This window comes from Diospyros lotus, chromosome 6 (assembly GCF_014633365.1).
Source record: "Diospyros lotus cultivar Yz01 chromosome 6, ASM1463336v1, whole genome shotgun sequence".
Lineage (NCBI taxonomy): Eukaryota > Viridiplantae > Streptophyta > Magnoliopsida > Ericales > Ebenaceae > Diospyros > Diospyros lotus.
The window spans coordinates 28,355,807-28,378,805 of NC_068343.1; the positions used below are offsets into that span (position 1 = coordinate 28,355,807).

The following is a 22,999-nucleotide window of genomic DNA, read 5'->3' on the forward strand; positions in this document are numbered from 1 at the left end:
CACGGAGTATTACATCTAATTCTGCGAAGTTTCCTCATTTGTTTGTTTCCTTGCTTTTCAAATCATTCTTTTTCATGCCTTCATCCCTTGCTTTTAAAAATTCCCATTCCTCTAAGAAGTTTTGTGTTTATGTTGCACACATACAGATAGATACATAAATTGAGAATGACAACTGGTCGGGCCATTAACAGTCTCCCTTTCATGCATGATAATTCGTCTTAACTCTTATAGCACTCATATATTTTATTTGTAATGTGGAAGTCAAATAATATTTTACAAAATTTGTGGCAAAAGCATGGTAGGTTCAATTATTATAACCTGTAACCTACTGGCAAAAGCATTTAATCTTTTTAGATGTATGACCACTGAAGCAAATCTCTGCCATAAATTAATTAAGGTTTTGAGTGGGATGTCAACTACTCCATTGTCCTAATAATCACTAAATCATCAAGCACTAAGATCTATAATAAATTAAATTACAATTTAGGAGGCACTGTCATTTTGAAGCCAAAAGCATGGGGTTAATGTTAGGATTGTCATCTAATAATTAGGTATATGTTGTATAATGTTATTGTTAGTTGCCACAATTGTGAAAGACATAATGTAGTGCTATGATTATGGGCAAGTTTTAAAACAAGTCACTGTCAAATGAGTCGCAGAATTTGTGTGCGCGCATATTTGTTTGTTTGTTAAGTGAAAAAGAGGAACTTAGGCAAGTGATTAAGGACACACAGAAATGTTTTCTATCTAAGTTAGAATCAATGCACTAATTATTTAGAATATTGAATGAAATTATTATTAAGAATCGTTTTGAAGGAGTGTACATGACATGTTAGAACACCTAGGATCTATTTTTTAGTATTTTTAATTTAACTCATATGTCACTATACCAATGCAAATAGCATGGTCTCTTGTTGCCCTTTAAGCTCAATTTGAGAGATTTAGTACCGAAATCAATCTTAAGATGAAAATAAATAAGAGCACTTTTTATTTATTTTTATTCCATTACTACTAATATCTCCTCTATCGAATTTAATTTCATTCAATCTCCTTCACTCCCAACTTAACCGTTAGAATTGATGCTCCCTAGCTCGGAGCAAACTTTATCCCTAACATTAGTGGCAACCCCTTTGGTCACACAAAGGGTTAGATAGCCAGCTAGCTCACTTTGTTTTCTTGCGTCATCATCGGTGCCCCCACCTTGTCCACCAACGCCCAAACCTTGATCACCTGTACCGTTCCTATCACCCTGACAACTTGCTTGAATTTAATTTCTCAACAAACCAACCCTTTATCACCACATGTCATTGCATTCAAATTCTTAATGTTGGCATCACTTGTCGTGCTCCTCTCCTCCAAGATCATGATTAGGGTCAGCCACAATCAGGGTCATTCAAGCTATAAGGCTGTGGAAATTTTGCAATAATGTCATGTGTCATTACAAATTGTTTATGTTATTCATAGCATACAACATTGAAACACCAAAGTCTATGATTTTTTAAACTTACGGCAAAGACCCAGTGCATAGGCCACAAAAATTATTTATACCATAATGACAAGTCATAGATGGACTTATTGCTTGGTTGTCTTGTTGAGATTCTTTAAGCGGTCAAATGCAAAAGCTAAGAATCGAATCTCAAAATAACATTGAACCATAACTTATCATTAACCCTCAAAATGGTAATCATACATGATCGTTTCTCAAAACATAATTTGTAATACATAATATATTTTTAATTTACAAGACTGTTTATCACCGGAATATAAGTTTCTCAACATGACTAAAATATAACTAAATCTTCTTGAAATAGCAAAATGCAAGGACAACTTGCTAAATCCATCGGTCATGACATCTCGTGTCGTTACATCTCCATCACTTCCTTACCTTTGTTGCAAGCCCCAACTAGAACATTTGAATATTCTAAGGACAAAACTCAAGTTAGATATTAAATCATTTAAGTAAGGTTTTATCAAATACATTTTCATGAATGACATGCAATGCACTTCCATTCGCGGAAACCCTCAACACACACTGGGCGTTACGCATCGTCATCCCCAGATGTGGCGTCACTGGCATTTCCGTGCTCCATGGGCATTACGTATCGCCGCCCCATGAAGCCTCAACCTATTATGCAAATTATGACAAATGAATGATTGATGACATATGCACAATGACAACACTTCAAATGAATGCATTCTACATGGCATTTCACATAGAATTTCATGGCGATATGACAGAAAATAATTTTAACTGCTTTAAAAAAATCCTCACCTTGATCGAGTTTTATCAAGATCTCAGACGATGCTTTGCTCCTAAAATTCTGCCTCTATCAACTCCCTCTACAGAAATTGGGACATTACTATTTTTATTTATTTATTTCTTATTTTTCTCTCTTTTTTCCCATTTTCCTTCCTTTTTCATTATTTTCCTATTTTTCTTCTTCTCCTATTTTTTCCTATTCTCCTATTTTCTCTTTCTTTCCTTTTTTTTTTCTTCTCCTTCTTTCCTTTTTCTTTCTTCTTTTTTTTTACCTTTCCCCTTCGACCCCACACGCCTGCACGCCCTTTCCCCTTCCTCTCCAACAGCCTCCCTCGCCGGCCGGCCACCCCTTCGACAGCCAAAACTTGCTCCAACACTCCCATCCCCCTAATTCCAACCCCCCGATCTCAAAAACGGTATTAGAAACTTATCCGGAAATGCCAATAACAGATTAGATTTGTTGCGTACATTGACAAACAGTCAGATTGGTTTGATGGAAACAAAGCGTTAAGGAACAGGCTTGATTCGGAACTCATCAAAATCTTCAAATACAAGTTTATTTATGAACCTCATCCAGAAAATGATTAAAAAGTGCAACTCCATTACAATCTCATGCTTGTGAAGGTAAGGCATTAAATCAGATTCAAATACGACATTTTGGTACACACAAAAAGAAAGAAAGAATAGGAACATAATCAGACACCACCACTCATTGCACTCATCTATGAAATGCCAAGGACATAATTTGAAGTAAAAAGAAAAGGTATTTCAAGTCAGATCATCCTCCTCCAGTTCTTTTGCCTTCAGCGCTTCCTTAACTCTCAACAGAAGAGTTGTCTTCCAAGCATCCTGTGAGATAAAATGTGTGGAGACAACATAAGCAATTGTACTGTTCGCTAATTAAACCAAATGCAGTTCTCAAACCAAGTGGGCCTAAGCACTGTTTATTCTATGCAGGTTCCCTTTTCAATTTTATCAGAAAACAAATGAGTTAAGCTTAGCTTAACAGAAGTGAGCAAGATATCCACAAATCAAAAAAGGAAAGTACGTAGCAGTTTGTTGCATTAGGTGCAAGATCCACTGCAACAGAAAATAACAAATGAAATTAAATTACTAAAAAAATTGCTAAAAACAATATTTGATTGCATGAATTGCTCACCTTTCAACCCTCCTGATATCATCTTCTCCAATAATTGCATTACTTTGATGTCTTCATATTATTTTTGCAAACTCAACTTGAATAAAACCATTTTGCAAAACAAAACATCTTTTCATCAACTTTGGCCACTTATGACTTATGGATGGTTCATTGAGTTATTTGTTCCTATGCCCCCTGGGGCAAGGGGGACATTGTTGTCAAACGCTCAAGGCATACCGAGGTGCAATTGTGTGCTTGGAGCCTAGGCACAGGCCTTTTTGATGCGAGGTGCATATTTATTAGACAGCTAATAGGGTGTTTTTAATGTTTTCTCAAATTAATTTCTTTTCCTAGTTATTACTGGTTAGTCTTAACAAATCTATCAAAAAATAAAAAATAAAAAAAATTATGACAGTTGTACAAGGCATGTGACTTGTGCCTCGGTGTGGCATGCATCTTAGAGCCTAGGCGCACACCTCATAAAGCAAGGCGCCCTTAGCTCAACCATTAGCCTAGTCACATCTCAGGCACGCTCCTAACAACTATGAAGCAGGCATTGATTTTTCAGCTACACTTTTTCTTCTAAATTTTCGAACATTATGCTGATATCTGAAGATCATTTTTTTCATGGTGCCTTGAGTAGCGACTTGCTTGTCCTTCCAATTAAAAGAAACCTGTGAAAAATTCAAGATATTCCCCACAATTTTGAAGATAATGCCCCATGAAACTTCCAATTCAACGGAAAGTGTGTTTAGAGAGTTTTCAGACATCTAAATATTCAATGGAATTCTAATCCTTGTTCTGATGCCTTAGGAAGAAATGTAAACTGAAATGACTACCATAACAAGAAAAATTCCCAGAAACTTTAAATCATGAGGGGGTATCTTCCAAATGAGATGCAAAACCTTGCACTTTGTGGAAGATTATGATGCTATATATTGCCACTGACAGAACAAGGGCAGAGGTGTGAGATGTTTGGCAGAACTGACACTTGGAAGAATATTGGTGGGTGGTGGTGGTGGTGGCGGCTTTGTTGCAAGTTGGAGAGATCGGTACTTCTGGATGGAACAAGGGTTTACTTAATTGCAAGAGAAAATTCTGAAAGTAGTAATGCAATGTCTCTCTAATAGGAAGGGTAGATAGCAATAGGGGTGGAGTCTGAAAATTGATTAAGATTTCAGATTTGTTCAGCCAGATTGGCCAAGGATAACATATGGTATCTTAGCATCAAGCCTGCAATATGGGCCTGGTTGAACCTCTTTGTCCTTCAACAGATTTAGGCCACCAGACCAGTGGGATTAGACTTCCATCTAATGGGATTAAAGCTTGTGATGATTGTTGTTGTTGTTGTTGTTGTCGTCGTCGGCCCAGAGTGGAGCATGGTCCCATGCCTATCTAAATCTGGGCATTTTTATAAGACTGGATTAGATTCAACACATGCTAAGCCAAGAAGTTCCTAGGAATGAGGTCGAGGAAATGGTCAGTATAAACCCAACCAGATCACCGTCGTCCACAGCAGAGCCACCTCAGTTCAGATATCTACAAATTTTGGGCACATTGCTGATGATGCAAAGTAAGGGAACCTGCCATTGGGAGTATATCTGGAAATGCGGTGACTTGGCTAATGAGCCCTTTTCTGGTAGAGCATGACTGACTTATTAGCCCAACGAACAGTGATTTGTTGGCCACAGTAGCACCCAGTCAGTATGAAGGGAATGAAATAGGGTTGGTGGGCAGTGAAATGGATTTCCCATTCGAGATGTCAAAGAGTAAGGAACTTTCTGTCTTAAGACCAGGTTTAACAATTTTTGGATGCACATTTTGATGCCCTGAGCAGGAAACCCTAAAGCTTTCAGCAGCCACTGATAAGGGATGGAATCAAGGTTTATTAATGTGCATAGGGAGAGGAAACTATATACATTAGAATGTGCAGTGAAGTATGACAATGGCAAGAGTTGCCAGGGGTGGAGGAAAGGGACCCTATGGTTCCTTTTAGCTTTTGTGGAGAGATTTATACCATCCCCTGAAATGGGATACGTATCAATGATCAGAAAAGAGGGTAGTGGTTAAGAATTTCTTTCAGTAACAATCCCGTCTTTTGCAAGGAGAAGGAGCTTGTAGGTCATGTACAGAGAAGAGTCCAAAATTTCTGATTATGCATGACAATATACATTTCCTGAAGAATAAATTCACTTTGTGCAACTCTAATTCTATGTCAAGATTTCAATAATTTCCCTTTACAACTTTTGATGTGAGAGACAGTCTTGCTTTTCCCAAGACTGCAGCGAATTACGTGCCTTATATGCTCGACTACAAGTGATTTTGGTCTTAACTGTCCCCTTTTCGTTTTCACAACTGGTAGAGTGAGGACTGTTTTTCAGCCCTGGTCACAGAGAGGTTGCTAGCTCATTAGTGTTATGGGATCCCTAGCTTCAAGCTAGCTATGGATATGAGAATGATAAGAGGATGAGCTGAAGAAATGGTATATGAAGTGTTTTAAAAATTGGAGGTTCACATCAATAGGTTGCTCGGGGACATTATGTGGCTGGATCAGAAAGAAGGCCGAGACAGGCTGTCAGACAAGGAACATTGGAGACGGCCTCCTTGAAAGGCATAGGTGGGTCATTTATTAACACTGGATGGCCACATATAAAAAATTTGGGTCTGTTTAACAAAGCTTTGCTAAGGAATATGGAGATTGGCTTTAGAGCAGAACAGATTGTGAGGAAGAGTGAGAGTTTATAAACATGACAGCCATAACTCCTTGTAGTGTTTGTTTATGCAACTATTATAAACTAAGTTTGTGCAGATCAAGGTGGGGGATGCCTCAAGAGTTAGATTTTGCTAGGATTTGCTGGGATCAGAGAGCGTTGTATGTGCATTTCCCAGATTTCCTTTGTTGGCTGTAGATAAATAGGCTATCATGGATGAGCTTTTATCACTTTCTCCTACAACAATAGTGCAAGCCTGGTCTTAGATGGAACTTTCAAGATCACAAGTTGCCTAGTTGTTTTGATTTTTTTTGCTTTGCCTTCCAAGATCAGAATGGACATGTGAATTTCAAGATCAGAGCTTTCAAGATTGGTAGTTGACTGGGAGAAAATGTAAGTTTGGCACTCTTTATAAAAAGGAAACTTCACTATCCAATCCTTTAATAATGTCTTGTGTAACAAAGGGATCTCTATTTTCACAAAGTAATGTGGAAATCAAGTGCTTCCCTCAAGTTGACCTTTTGTTCAGACAACTGCACTTAGCTATTCCAGTGCCCATATCCTGGTAAGTGAGACAAAGCAAATAAAATAATGATTCCTTTTCCTTATATAGTCAAAATCAATTTCATTAAACCCATATCTCCTGATGCAAGTAAGATACATGCCAGACCCTTCAGAAACCGATCCACTCAAGAGCATGACAAATTAATCATATTCCAAACTTTGATAAGAGTATCAAATGGAACTAGAAATGCAATTTACCAGATGGGTCATGCTATCAAATTCCTTGACAGCATCAGTGAATTTGGCAACATCTTCCTGATCAATTGCATCAGCCAACGCCTGCCACATGAGATTCCATGTTAACTAAGCTTGTGCTATTACAATGTGGGAAAAAAATGAGATCAGTCAAATAGAACCTAAGAAACAAGGTAAACATAGACATTGAAGAAGATAACCATTGAAATATGAAGCTATGAACTTCACATCAAAGAATCCAATAGATTAAAAAATCCACTGGATTCCATCAAACTTACTTCCTAATACCATAGAGAGATTTCATTATGAAAGTGGAAACAATAAGGGAATAGAGAAGCAAAACCAAAAGCTGATTTTGCAAGCCATACATACCGCCAACAATTTGTACTCTCGTGTTCCAGAAAAAGTTGGATCCAGGTCCTGCAAATGCATCTGGAATTTAAAAATAATACGAGTAATAAGATAAAAAGTTTTATATGACGACAAGGACCATGCTTAAACCTGATATCGCTCTAAAGCATTGCTGATTGCAACAACATCCCCTTTGCCTTTACACAGCTGACAAATGCCAGCATTAAGAAGATGCCCCTTAACTCCATACTTCAGTAAATTATTGTTCAGCGATTGCCGGGCTATATCTTCATAAATCTCAATTGCTTTCTGGTATCTGCAGAAATAGTGCAAGCATATTAAATCGTTATAAATAGACTTTTCTGATCTTCATCTAGTATCTCATTTTTTTAGATAATGGCTGCATATTCTAGACAATGTTCAAATGAAGGCAGTTTAATTCAATCTTTGTTCCGTAGACATAGTTTTAATTTGGAATTAAATGTTATCAGAAGAAAAGGCACCACATTTAGAGAGCAAGACAAGAGCAATTCAGAGAATCTCTTAAGGATACCCTAGCATATGGACAACTACATAGAATCTAGTGTATAAAGATGACTAGTTTAGGGCCTGTTATGTAGGCTTGCCATTTTCTATTTTAATTATCATTTCACTAATTTGACAATGAAGACTGAAAGTGGCATTTGGTTCCTTGTTTTCGTTTTCAAAAAATTTGAAGAATTTTAAAAATCCTTGAGAACTCCAAAAGCATGTTTTCATAATGTTGTTTTTGTATTCATTTCTTCCCCCTTCTACACTCCTCACCATTGGCAGCTTGATTCGCCAGAAGGTAGCCTGCAAAATCCTTTGGCAACCTCCTCACTCGTCAGTGACTGGATTTGGGAGTCCCTTAGATCTGGGAGTGGCTCCCATGGAAGGAACCAGTTAGATCTGGGAACAACTACCATGGGAGTTGTCACTGAGTGGGGAGAGGGTCAGAGGGGTCGCTCGCAACCTTTGGGCTCTGGTGACATGAGGTGTAGGATTAAAAGTTGTCAAACATGTTAACTTTTCAATTTTTCAAGTGAAGGCAAAAACTGAACAGAAAAATTGAAAATTCAAACCGAAAATAGAAAAACTGAAAACTCTGTCAAATGGCCCCCTTAGATAACATACGTGGAATTTCTATGAGCATCTAAATAAATGGATTACTATTAATTCAGTACTTAAAAATAACTTGCAAATGTAGCTGCAAATACTTTAAATACGGTCGGTTCAGAGACCTACCTACATGGTTCACACTGGACCAAGTTATTTAGGTCAACTAGCTATCCCTAACAACTTATTTACCTTCTGCATTAAATCCTCTGTAGAGAAGGAGGCTAAGACAGATAATAAAGAGGCACTGTGAACTCAATTTCACAGCTCAGGGGTATCAAATGTAGCCACATAAGATGAAATATACAGCAAATGGACAGCCTTACTGTTCTAATTGAGCAGCAAATTGTGCAATTTTCTGCCTGCACTGATTTGCAGTAGTTGTCACTTCTTCACTTTGGAAAAGATCAGCTGCTCTTTCGTAATAAACAATAGACTGCTCAAAGTTCTGTTCACCCTCATATAGTTCAGCAATTTCCTGAACATGAGAAAGAAAACTTCTAAGTCATCCATTGTAACTTACCATCCATCACATGCAATGATCCTCCAGGTATATTCCAGAGAAAGTACGAACAATATAAGATGTTGCAGATGCAATCACACTTTTTAGTTAAATAAGAAATTACTTTCTCACTGCATCAGTTCAGTGACAAACTAGTAGAGATTGTACCTTGTAATATCTTGCAGCCATGTTGAGCCTTCCAATCTCAAGAAACAGATTGACTGATTGCTCAAGACAAGATATAGACTCTGAAAAGCATATAACATATAAGACAGTAGTGAGTAACCCCATTGCACTTCAATTTCCTCACTATGAACACCAAACAGGTAAAATACATGGGCACATTTGATATTGTTAAAAATTAAGTACTGAAAACCTTAGTAATGAATTTTCGGTCCTGAAATACAAAAAAAGAAAATTAAAAACCTGGAAATTTTACAGTAGCACGTTCAGAAAAGAAAACAAAAATTACCTTCAGCATATCTGGCATTCAGTTTATTCAAATTTATTTGACTTGACAGAATGACAATTCTCAGTTGAGTTTCAGATCTAAATGGTAGGAAATTATATGTGATCAATAGCACTTAACCACACATGCATACATTCAGTCTTAAGGACTTAATCACAATACCAAAAAGGACTATCCTGTAATTATATAATTGTTGTGTCATTATCCGAGAAATAAAATTTTGGTAACAAGCATAAAGGACAAACTGTACGGGATGCTCACGCAATCATTTATTAGATTCAAGCACCAAGAAAAAGGTGAAGTACAGGATTTCACAAATATATCAGTCTGTAAAATTAGTCTTAGAAGTTTTGGAAAAGTTTATCAAGCTTCAATTGGAACATCACAAATATTAACAGCAACCAAATTGACAGAGGATAAAGTAGGACTCCAGCACAAATCTACCACTAGTGGTTTGGCACAATTTACAACACGGCAAGCCTTAAATCGCAGTGAGGCCAACTATACGAATTCTAGCTCTCCAATCATTTTTATCCAGTCATATCTCCTACAAGGCCATTGTATCCCATGCTATGTCTAAGGGTTTCTCAACAAGTTTTCTATAGTCTTTCATTCTCTCTTTCAATATAAAATTCATAAATTCCATCCACTTGATTCAAAGGTGTGTCTATTGGTCTTCTTCCTCACATGTACACACCATCTTAATTGTTTATTTGTACAATTTCAAGAAAAAGAAAGTAAGTCTAAATGTCCAATTAAATTGTTTATTGGTACAATATATAAAGGCCAAATACTTTTTTGATATTCTCCCATTTTCTGAAGCAGTCATATAAATTCATTTACTTGCTTCTTAATCAGTTTTTTTTTTTTTTTTAATATATTTTGAGGAGAAACGTGAATATAGATTCCAAGAAAAATAACCATACCTCTCACATACGCAATAACTGTAAAGCCCCATTTATAATAATTGCTTTAGTCCTCACATGTAGATGTAGAGTAGAGTGGGGGAGAAGAAGAGCAAAGAGAAGGGAACAAAGAAAACCTAGCAATTGTTTTGATGTAAAACATTTCACATTGGAAAATATTTCTCAACATAAAATGTTTTACACAAAAAATATATACATTTGGTCTTATTTTCTGGTGTTTGATTTTTATATAAAAATATTTTTCAAAAATTAGCTATATGTATACTTATGCATATACCCATGTATATGTATATACACACATATACATATATATATATGCGTATATATGTATGCATATTTATGAATGTATATTTGTATATTAATATATGTATATGTGCATGTATGTGTGTGCATATTCATACACTAATGTCATAGCAGAATCCCTCTGCCAACACGTCAGCCTAGTCTGAATTTTTTTTTTTTTTTTTTTTGGGGGGGGGGTTTGGTGAGAGGGGGGAGATTAGTCATCAAAAAGACAGGTCAACATGATATACACCTTTAGTATTTGTCTTCTTATAGCAATGAGCAGCATCAGCATAAGCGCCAGCAGCTTCATGTTTGCTGTCCAACTATTAAAAAGATAAAGATAGTAGTGATGTCTAGTTCTGTAGTCCGCAAAAAACAATGTATAAAAAAAATGGCCTATATCCTGTAAGAAGTACATACCTTTAAATGACAGCTTGCTAACTTGACATAGGCTGATCCAGCTTGATCCCCTGAGAATCCAAAAAAGATTACTAACTCCATATACCCACACATAATGTTGATGATTTTAAGTTTAGAGAATAGCCAACTTTTTTTTATCAATACCATCCTTCAAGTACCATAGGAAATATCCCTTTTTCAAAAAAAGAAAACCACACAAAAAGAAAATAACGCAGAAACATATAGCTTCCAACGCATTAGGGTTGGTGTTGTCAGAAGTGCACTTCAGCTAGCTTAGAAGCCAAAAAGGTATGAAGCACAGTTATAGTGCTTTTTCTTGTCAAAGTGAAGAACAAATAAGAATGCTTAGCTTAAGCGCTAAAAGCATGTGCTCTTTGTTAAGCACAAGGTGCACTTAAGCATGCTTATTTGTTTTTTAGATTTTGTTTACTGTTTTACAGGAAAACAAGAGTTGGTTACTGCGTCCTTAATACATCAAAACACCCATCTAATATATAAATACATTAGGATGCTATAGAAGAGAATGATTCAGTATTTGCTCATGATTTTTTGGCATGGGTTGTTGAAGAGTCTAGATTTAATGTTAGATGAAAAGGAGGCAATACGACACCTGCAACACCAGCTTCAATTCTAGTTCACAGCCAGTTTTGGGTTGAAGAAGTCAATTATATGGGATTGATGAGGAAGATGATGAGAACTATAACTCCAGTGGTGAAGATGACTTTTTTAATCTAGACTAAATAATTGAGAATGAATTAAAAGACCCTCTTTTGTTCTCTTTTTATAAGATTATTGACAGTATTATCAAGTAATTTTGTTGCAGTTATTATATTATCTCTTTATTTTTTCTAACATTTGCGCTTTGCTTCAATTGAGCACACACTTGCAGTTTGCGCTTCATGCTAAAGCTCTAGAAGGCCATTGCACTTGAGTGTGCTTAGAGCCTTTAAAGAGACAGATCAGGGTGGTACCCTACAGCAACTAAGTTCCCAAATCCTGTGTGGCATTTATAAAACAGATTTCTAATAAAATTTGTATTTGGTATTTGAAATTGTGAAGTTGTAAACAAATGGGAAGATTTAGTAACTTGAGTTGAATTTATTATCTAGTAGTAACTTGAATTGATGCACAATCTAGCATGCCATGACAGAATTAAATAGATGTGCATACACACACATAGACTAGATGCAAGAATCACTCTATACCTTTTCTAAATCCAATTCACTACCTCAAAAGCATGAAGGCGACAGGAAACGCTCCAGTTAAAATTGATGGAAAACAGTAGTGATAATAATATAATTAGTCATTCATTCTCATTCGACGAAATTCATCTATTCTTTATACTCTCTCGATAAGAGTGCGTATGTCCTCATCTAGGAAAATATAAGCAACAATGCCAAACACTAAATCAGAAGAACATCCTGATCCACCAAGATCAACTAAAGAAGCACTCTGGCGAAAAGGCATTTTTCAAAATTTTCAGAAACCCTAAATCAATTTAGAAAAACAAAAAAAGAACTCCAGAAAACACAACACTCAACTCTCATTTTTCAGAATCGCATCAAGAAAAAGACGGAAAAAAATCAAAATTGAAGAAAAAAAAGAGATCGAGTAAAGAAGAGGTACATGATTTGGCGAGTTTATAGGAATTGGCTCCTTTATCAAAAAATTCAGCGGCATCTTCATATTTGGAGCCAAAGAGGCCCCAGCCGCTGAGCTTCTTCTCCGCTTTCTTCTCGAATTCTTCTCCTCTTGCTACCTGATCGGCCATCCTATGGAAGGAGGTTTCTTCGTTGCAGAGATGATGGCTGAAGAAAGATTGTATATAAATATGACTGAAAGAGCAAAGAGGAAGAGAAAATGGTCAGATCAAAAGTGCTTTTCAACAATTATAAAACAAATCAGAAAAGAAAAGTATTTTTGCTCCCGTCAAATTTTAAATATCCATTGCCATCGCAAAAATTTAAATAAAATAAATTTTACGTTCTACTCTTCAAATTTATCTAAATTCCATCCATCATCATTCATGTATTTTTTTTAAAAATAGCACTCATCTCCCTTGGCCATTTACAAACAAAACAAAGTAATTAATTTATCATTTCTTTCTCTATTTTCACTTCTTGCTCCCATATTTTATTTTCTATCTCATTTCTTACGTTGTTGACAATTCATAATAATCAACGACGGATGATTGTTTTTGCTCATATCTGTTATTTCTTTATTTATTTTCTCACTTTGCCAATCAGTGAAATAATTTGGTTACGTTCTTGAACTTGAATTCAATATCTCCATTCGTTTTCAACAAAGCCAGGAATGTTTTGAGTTCGTCTTCATCTTTGACAGAAGATTACAAGGTCATCTTCGAACGCACTCAAATTCAAAGCAAAAAGCTCATAAGAGTGGTGTATTGAGATAGAATGGTGTCACAGCAGTGGAGATGAGACCGATGGGATAGTGTTGGTTGTGAAGAATTTAGGGGTGTGCATTCGGTTATAACCGAACTGAACCGCCCCATTTTTGCCTAACTGAACCGAACAATCGTTATGGATATAACCGAACCGACTTAATACACTAACCGAAATAACCGAAACCGAATTAACCGATTTGGACTTTTAACTAACCGAACCGAAAACCAAACCGAAAAAATATTTCAAAAACCGAACCGAATTAACCGATTTGGACTTTGAACTAACCGAACCGAAACCGAACCGAAAAAATAGCTCAAAAATCGAACCGAATTAACCAATTTGGACTGTAAACTAACCGACCCAAAAATTATACTGAAAAGCAATTCAAAAACAGAATCGAAAACACTAAAAACACCAACATCAACAGCAAACAGTAACACTAAAAACCCATTAACAGAAAAAACACCTGATCAAAACAAATATGAACTGCAAAACACCAACAGCAAACACTAAAAACCAACAAAACAGAAAAAACATTCATTGCTGCACAATTCATTTATATGTTTTGAACGCTATCATGTTGCTTGACATATTCCTTTGTCCAAAATCTACTCTGTATCTAGAGTTCATCATTCCTGTTCCTGCCATCCTGCTGGTATATCTTATTCAATATGATCACATTCAGCAAGAGATAATTGCTTGTTAACAGCTAATTTGGTAATTCTAACAAAATTGCTTGCTCAATGTCAAACAGCAGAAAGCAAAACAAATTAAACAACAGCAAATCACAAAACAGAACCAAATGTGAAATCAAATCACAAAACACAAAACAGAAATACACTTACAAATTAAAAGAGAAACAACGACTTCGCAAAGCCAACAAACCAAATCACAAAGCCAAGTCAAAGCATCAACGAACCAAATCACACGACAATTAAGTTGTTTGTTTACTCTTTTGAATAAGCAAATCAGAACCACACGACGATTAAGATTAGTGATACCAACGAATTAGCAAAAGAGAAACAACGAACCAAATCACAACGAATTAAACAAATCAAACGAATTAAACAACGAATTCGCAAAAGTCAAAGCATCAACGAACCAAATCGTATTACCCGCAAGATCGTTCACTCCGAAGTTGCCAAAACCAACCAGATTGTTGATGTTAACGGTGAGGAGGGTGAAATGAATTAGGGTTTGCTGTCGCGTTCAACAGGGTGGGGGGATGGGCTAGGGTCGATGATTCGACGACCGGGGGGCCGACGGTGAAGGGCTCATTTGGGACTGACAAGGACGACGATGCGTCTATGGCGAGGTGAGGGTTAGCCGCCAAAGACCTAGGGCTAGGGTTGATGCTTCGACGACGAGTGAGGGGGGTTGGGTGTTGGGTCTGGTGGGGGAGAAACTGACGACGAAGGCGTTCGGCTTCGACGGCAATGTGAAGGTTGATGATGGGTGGGGGGCTCTGTGAGGCGGTCGATCTCTCTCTCTCGGTTCGGGCGGGCTATCGGTGTGATGCTCTCAAGGAAGAAGAAAGGCAATGAAGGTTGAATGGACAGACAGAATTAGGCGGCAACAGCGCTGGTCGATTAGCGCGGTTGGTTCGATTTTTCGGCTATTATTGTCCAAATAATCGAACTGAATTGCCTACCTGAAATTTTTGCAAAACACTAACTGAACCGAAACCATCCATCATGGATAATTGAACCAAACTGACTTCGGTTCGGTTTAATCGATTTTATGCTACCCCTAGTGAAGATAGCACCACAATGGTGGAAACAATGTTCAGATAAAAAATGTATTATTAATTGGGGTGTGTCTCGCTCTCTTGTTTTCTTTTTGAAATTTCGAACTTAAATTCAAAATTCAGGTTTGCAAACCTAGGTTGGACAAGACCTTTTCGTTTGAACCAAAATTCCCTACGAACTCAAATTCTTTAAACCTTTTTGAACATCCCATATAAGGCTTATTTAAACCTTATTTTATTTGAAGAAGATTTAGACTTTATGAGTTTGAAATTTCATACCTGAAAGGTTTGCTTGTCGCAAATGATGCCTCCTTAGGACGCTGTTGTTGAAATTATGTTTTCTGATTATTTATTTTTTCTATAATTACAATAGAAAGAGGGACATTTTGAAAATTTTAAAAAAATAAAGTCATTTGTTAATGACAAAGAGGTAGGTTATGTTAGGGGTGTGCACGGTTCGGATTCCATAATTCCATAATTTCAAATTCATAAAGTCTAAATCTTCTTCAAATAAAACAAGGTTTAAACAAGCCTTATATAGGATGTTCAAAAAGGTTTAAAGAATTTGGGTTCGCCGAACCTAGGTTTTTTGATATTCTTCTAGACCTTTGGAATAGATTTTTAGTTGTGCAAACCAAAGGGTATGATGACCTTGGGTTGTACCAAGTTTGAAACCAAGTGGATTTATTTTTTGTCCCATACTCCCTCACTACTATACATATATGGTCTATCATATTGGTATACTTATTTTTCCATCCAGGTTTTTTTTACCATGGGAGAAAGTCTACCTCTATATATTCCTTTAAGGATATATCTTTCACTACAATACTTATATGACAAGTAGATCTTTTTATCGGATAACTATGTCCTCAAGCTCGAGTTTTGAATTTCTTCACGGTAATACCCTCGTGGACATGGGCTTTACTAATTATTAAATTAGATTTTTCAGAATCCAGAATGTAAATGGCATTTGCTGCTGCAGAATAAAACAATTTAAAAATGGGATAACATACTCGATAAGGCATGAGTTCTGGTATCATAAGTGTTTCCTCATAGGAACGTCCACGAATTTGATCAATTACTCTTTGTGCCTTATGAGCAGACATAGGTATATGTTGACCTATAGCGTATACTTCTGTTTGTCTCTTCTTTAGCATAAGATTCGCTTCCTACTAATGAATGATAAGTATTTCTATTTTTTATTAATGACGAGATGTATTATCACCTTTTGCATGTCACCGGAAATTTAAAGTAGGTGCAAATTCTCCCAATTTGTGACCTACCATACGGTCTGTTATATAAATAGGTAAATGTTCTTTTCCATTATGGATAGCAATAGTATGGCCAATCATTATGGGTAAAATGGTAGATGCCTGGGACCAAGTTAGTATTATTTCTTTTTCTGCTTTTGTGTTAAGCTTATTAATTTGGATTCCATAATTCCATGTCCCTAACCAGGAAAGCTCCAAAAAAGCTACAATATCAGTCACGAGCAAGCCATCATCAATACAACACCAAAAACATAAAACAAACACTAAATCAGTAAATCTAAATCAGTAAATGTAGAACAAACAAGTAACAACGAAAACCTAGAACAAACATTTATAGCCCAAAAAAGCCCTAAATCACTAAATCTAAACAAACAAGTAACAACAAAAACCTACCATGTACCATCGGATCAACAAACTGAACAAGCAACGGAGAGATAAAAATGTACCAGTGAGACGAAACCCTAAGGCCCTGTTCTCACGAGTGCTGAGTGGAACTCAAATCTCCAAACCTACAATGAAGCGAGAGACGGTCGGAGGTCGGAGACGTTGGGAGGTCGGAGGGACTAGACGCTGGGAGTGGGGGATGGAGACGGAGATGGAGACGGAGGTCGGGACGGAGACTTGGAGGGACTGGATGCTGCGGAGGTCAGAGACTCGGAGTTGGAGGGACGAAGATCTACGGAGGTTAGAGACTTGGAGTCGGAGGGCGTGTCGCTGGTTGCCGGTCGTGGGTGAGAGCGAGAGAGACGGCGAGAAGAGAAGTGAGGTCAGAGATGAGAGGGAGAAGGGAGAAGGGAGAAAGAATTAGGGCTTGGACCCGAACTGAGAATATTTTCCAATGTGAAATGTTTTACATCAAAACAATTGCTAAGTTTTCTTTGTTCCCTTCCCTTTGCTTTTTTTCTCCCCCACTCTACTCTACACGTGAGGACTAAAGCAATTATTATAAATGGGGGGTTTGTTCCTTCCTGGCCAAAGGAGGGCGATAGGAGGCGGGGTGTGGGCTCTAGCAACGGATCCGTTTAAGGGGCGACTGACACCTATAAGCACTTCGACGGTCGAGTGAGTAAAAGAGTAAAATGAGACAGTGTATCAGTAAGTCGGAGATGAGAACATTCCTTAGCTCTGAAGAAAGTTGGTTGATGTAGAAGGAGAAGATGTCCTCCTGCATGCATGAGTCGTGCGTTTATAAGTGATGGGACTAGTTATCCGGCACTGGTAGACGTTCCTAGGTGGTAGCATGGTGGTGACGGGACCCTCATTAATGTGGATGGGATCCTCCATTAACGAGAATGTGATCTGAGACGGCCGCGCGGATATCCAGTGAGAGTCGCAATGATGTCACGGTAGACTGGTGCTGGGCCAATGTTGAGTCCAAAAGGAATACTAGATTGGGCCAAGATTGGGCCTAAGGAGGGGGGCCGAGATTGGGCTCGAATGGTCCACAACCCCTCAAGTCGGATGCTCGAGTAACGAGAGTTTGAGCTAGAAGATGGGAGCCTGAGCAATTTTTGTTGTGTGCGACAGTTTTGGAGAATCGGATTAAGTGGGACTGAGGCAGTCAATTGAGCCGATTTTGTTTTTGCTAGGGTGACAACTCTGAGTCATTTTGAGGTCAGCCCGAGAGAGTAAGTGGGGTAATATTCTTTACGCGCCAATCTGTGCCAAGCGTGGCCTCGAGACAGGCCGATGGCACTTTTCTTGGAAGGTAAAGGTGCTATTTGGGCTGTAACTAGCAATCCCTTGGATGCGTGACAGGTGGTATCTTGGTGATGTTGCGCATGGCTTCAAGATCCAAGAATGCTCGTTCAAGAAAAAGGCATTAGTTGGACGTCACCCAAGTGCAAAAGGTGGCTAGCCACCATGAATGTGCGTCGGCGGGGTCTCGTATTGTCGAGACACGTTTGGAGTACGGTCGAGTTCCTGCTTATGTATGCTATCCAAGTTTGGGAATGAGAGGTTGTGCTTTCCCTGGCGAAGCTTTGGGTATGTTTATGGGGTTTTAACTATGGCTATACTCCGATTCTTGCAAAGTGGGGGTCAAACCTAACAGCGGGATGCTCCCTTGGGGCATAAGCTACGGGTCAAAGGAAATTTCTTCTAGATGCAACAGATTACTTCACCAAGTGGATTGAGGCTGAAGCTTGCCACTATCACTGCGAATAAGGTGGGGGCCATGGTTTGGAAAGACATTATATGTCGATTTGGAGTTCCACGGATCATTAACACTGATCACAAAAGGCAGTTTGACTGTGATTCCTTTTGAAGTTTTTGCAAAGACCTGGGTATTCAGTTAAAGATTTCTTCAGTAGCATATCCCCAAGTCAACAGACAGGCCGAAATCAGCAACAGAACAATTTTACATGGCTTAAAAACCTGGCTAGAGGGCTCAAAGAGAGCATGGGTGGACAAATTACCCACCGTCTTGTGGGCCTACCGAACCACCAGTCAGGTCTCAACGGGCAAAACGCCCTTTAACCTAGTGTATGGAACATAAGCCTTAATTGCAGTAGACATTTCAGTCGAATCACCTCAGTTGAATGCTTTTGAGAAATGTGATAGTTCAAACAACTCTGATGCGCTGAGAGGAAGTCTTAATCTTATTGAGGAGCAAAGAGACAGGGTGGCTGTGCGAATCACCACCTAACATAAAAGGATCGCTAGCTAGTACAACTCTCGAGTAAAAAATAGGCCCTTGAATGAAAGAGATGTGGTCCTTAGAAAATCAACCGCCACCAACGCGCTTCAAGATGATGGGAAGTTTCGAGCTAATTGGGAAAGACCCTATCACATCCAGAAAATGATAGGCCATAGTGCATGTATTCTCCAAACGCTCCAGGGCAAAACTATGGGTAAGACTTGGAGCACAAATTATCTGAAATTATGCTCTCCTCCTGACATGTAAAGCAATAATAATATGAGCCTGATGAGGGACGTGGACGTAAGCACATTTGGCCGAACCACGTAAAAATACTTGTGTTTTACTTTTTGTTTGTTTGTTTTATTCCAAGACAAAGGATAAAAAGAACGACTTACTACGGGTCCTCACCTCATTAAAAAAAAACTTTTGCTTCCTAGCAAAATAATAAGGCAAGTCTTGCCCGGAAGTGAAAGAGTTAAATATCAATATCCCCGAACAATACAATTCATTCAGCCTAGTGGCAATTGGATCAATGCCTGCTAGAAGGATGTTCTGCTAAGCCTGACAGCAATACAAAAGGCCCTGCCACGAAATACGCTCAGCTTAGTAGGCCCGACGACTATGATAATCGTCCTGCCCTAAAGCCAAATGGCCCGGCACAATGAAAGAGTAAACATGATCGGTGCAACTCATCAGTGGTGAGACTAAAAGCTATCTCGCTGGCCTACTGATTGGCTTAGTCTGATAGCAAAAGGTTGAAGAATCGCGAAAGGACCGTTAAGGGCCTGAACGCCCATATTCTGCCTTGTGGCATAAAGAGCCTAAATTCTAAGGTCAAAATAAGACCTTCAATGCAAATGAAGAAAACCAGTGGGATTCTATAAAGGCTCCAATTTTATTTATCCAAATGAACTACATTCAACTGAGGAAAAAAAAAAAAAAAAAGAGAAGAAATATTCTTTATGTTTGTTTCCTCCTGCCAAAACTAGTAGAGGCACAAAGGGGAGCATTGCTACTTGAGACGGATGGAACCTCACCCTCTTCCTGACTAGAGGATGGAAAAGTTGCAGGCAAGGCATCGATCATCTCCACTTCTTCTTAGGCGAAGGCATAGGGCTCCCACAGACCCGACAAGTTCTCCAAATTATTAGCCAAATTTGTATTCAAGTAAGTCTTGGGGCTCGTGGGGTCTGGATTATTGTATCTTCACCAATCTGGAACCTCAGACTCCTCTGCCTCATCCGTGTAAACCATCTTAGGAAATTACTCTCCCGGGCGCTTGGATTCCAAGTACGACCGCGCAAGATAAAATTTGTACTTAGTAAAGCACCCTCCATAGCGAATCTTCCTCTCTTAGCAATCTGTAGAGAAGCGACAGTCCCTCACAACCTCTTCCCGTGCGGTCGAAATCTCCTCGCTCTATCGATCCTTGAGTGGCCTATATTGTTTCTTCTAGCAGGCAAGGTTATACACCCTCAAGGAATGCTCTTGTAAAAGGTTCTCGTGAGTTTCCCGGACTCCATAAGTTCTCTTGTCAGTAACTCTTTGTTCCTTTGGAGCTCCTCTATTTCCCCCCATCATGCCTAAAGACTTGACATGAGCTTCTGTCATCTTAAAGTGCATATCTTTCATCTCTCGGTCCATCTTTCTAAGGTATGTCTGGTAGGAACGCTCACAATCCTTCCACTTTATGAGATTTTCTCTCACCTAAGCTTTTTCTTGCTCTGCCCGGTGATGGTAAGCTCTTCCAATGGCATTGGATATCACTAGCCCTTGGACTCCCTGGATGCAAACATTGCATTAGAAGACCAATAATCAAGTCAGAAATGGAATACAACACGAAAGCACAATCGGGGTAAGGTAATTTACCTCGATAATCTTTTGTTCGGGAATGTTGGCAACGCTCGGTCAAATGCCAAAGAATTCATGTTCATCTTGAGGGAGCACAGTGGCATATATCATCCTAGCACCAACCCCTGGGTCCTTCACTGAGTCCGTGTCAATCAGCCCAAGGTGTACATGGAAGTGGTCTCCCCTTACTAGAGTGCTATTCGGGATGGGTACAGAATTTCGCTTAGGCTCAGCAATAGGAGGAAAAATTGGCGGAAAGTCTGGGAACTCAGCCTTCAACTTCTGTCGATCCCGACAAAAGGGGACAAATGGTTAACGACTCTTTTCCCTAATCCGGTTGAGCTCATTACAAAAAGAAGAATGAGAGTTGCCAACTCCTCTTCTTTGAGGGCCTGGGGCATCAGAAGGACCCTCGGGATCGCCCTTGAGAATAGGGGGGTCTAGCATAGGTACATCTGATGGTGGGGCCAAATATTCAGGCCATGAGGGGATAGATGAAGTACCCGTTTCTGACCTCTTCATTTTAAGATGTCTATGAGAAAAGTTAAGCGCTGGTGAGGGAAGGAAGCTCAAATCTTGCGTGCCAGATGGAGGTCCTTGCAACGAGTCAGGAGCTATTGGTGGAAGAGCCTGTGGGCCTTGCTCACTAGGCGGGCGTGAATTCCTACCCCGTCGCTTGAGCATCTGCTCCCTAAATAGATTCATGTATGCAAAACAAGGGATTAAAGTAAAGAGTCAGGGACCAATATTAGCAAATGAAAGGCAATCTCTAGCGAGATGGGGGTTCTACCCTCGGAGGAAGAATGCTCAAGAAAGACCATATCCCTTAAAGAGTTTCCCCCTTCCTCTTCCTCTTCCTTGGGTCCCTCGTTCTCTTCCTCACTGTCGCTTTCCTCCTCAACTTGTAAGGCGTCCTCAGGCATAGCCAATGGTGGCACAAAAGCAAGATGGAGGTCCTGGGCATGTCCTCAGGCCGAATGCCCCACCCTACGGCAGCAATGTTTTCTAGGGTAAGCAGGTCGAGTAGATTATAAGTGCCAAGAGCACATAATCTCTCAATTACTCAGTGATAGACAGTCCGGGAAATCCCGATGTCATCAAGCTTCTCCGACCAGATGTCCCACTCGTTATCCTAACACCAATGAAGCGACGCTTTCCAACTGGGAGAAGGCTCGATCACAATCCATTGAGACTCGAAGTCCACCTTATTTTGAAGTTTTTGAAAGATGGGGGTAAACCTACGATTCTTTGAAGTGTAAAAAAGACTCATCTTCATTCGACCCTTCTTAACCTATAGAAACAACCAAACAACTCGACGGAAGGAGGTACATTGTAATACCCTGAGATACCGTAAAAATCTTGATTTTAGGCCCTAGAAAAATTATTAAAATTTTAATGAGTATGTAGTGAAATTTATTTAATAATATAAGGTATGTGACCCTAAAGAAATTATTGGAATTTTAAATGTTTATGATGTTTAAATTTATTTTTTTAGTTGTATGTAATTAAATCATATGGTATATGCTTATTATATAGTATGCATGTTACTGTTATATGTATATGTATGTAAAGAAGTATAAATGTATAGGTATATGTATGTGTATGTATATGTATATGTATATATATATATATAAAGCAAAAAATCCAAAAAATCTGGATTGAATCAGAGCAGACGCGAGGCCAAAGCATGGCCGCGCCTGCAATCAGTCATCAGGGAGATGGGGGCATTTAATGCCGAGGTGACCGTCGGAGTGGCCTCTCGACACGTGGGTGTCTCAATGGGATGTTCGCGGCGGAGTTTTGGCTATAAATAGCCGCGTTCGAGCAGCCTCCTTCATCCGAGAGTTTTGCTTCAAAGATCGCTTGATTTGGGTAGTGTTTGAGAGATTTAAGAGTGGGGTTTTAGTCCTTGCTTCGTGAGCAACGTTTCTGGAGCATTTAGTGGCCAACGGAGCAGCAGGGAAGGAGATCCAAGCTCTCACCAGAAAATCGCGCCTCGCTGGAACCGAGACTTCATCGCACAAATCGAGGAATTTCCTGTGCTTTTTTCTCGATTTTGAGGCCATATTTGGATTCGGGAGGTCGGGTTTAGGGGGGGTAGGGCCTCGTTTCGAAGCTCGGGA

At 38.9% G+C, this 22,999-nt stretch overlaps 1 protein-coding gene across 2 annotated transcripts; it reads right to left on the bottom strand.

Annotated features, from left to right (window-relative positions):
* Window positions 1-2,788: 2,788 nt before the first annotated feature.
* Window positions 2,789-17,244, bottom strand: LOC127803844 (alpha-soluble NSF attachment protein-like). 2 transcript variants are annotated; one of them, XM_052340414.1, is made up of 10 exons: window positions 16,831-17,244; window positions 12,585-12,793; window positions 10,959-11,008; window positions 10,789-10,861; window positions 9,027-9,106; window positions 8,683-8,834; window positions 7,370-7,535; window positions 7,241-7,288; window positions 6,872-6,952; window positions 2,789-3,109 (listed from the first exon to the last, which is right to left on the bottom strand). In XM_052340414.1, the coding sequence occupies exons 2-10, from the start codon at window positions 12,727-12,729 to the stop codon at window positions 3,029-3,031; spliced, it is 876 nt and encodes a 291-aa protein (XP_052196374.1). In that variant the 5' UTR covers window positions 12,730-12,793; window positions 16,831-17,244; the 3' UTR covers window positions 2,789-3,028. The 2 variants fall into 2 exon arrangements, with proteins under 2 accessions (XP_052196374.1, XP_052196375.1); XM_052340415.1 differs by having other exon boundaries at window positions 16,778-17,244.
* Between the last annotated feature and the right edge of the window lie 5,755 nt (window positions 17,245-22,999).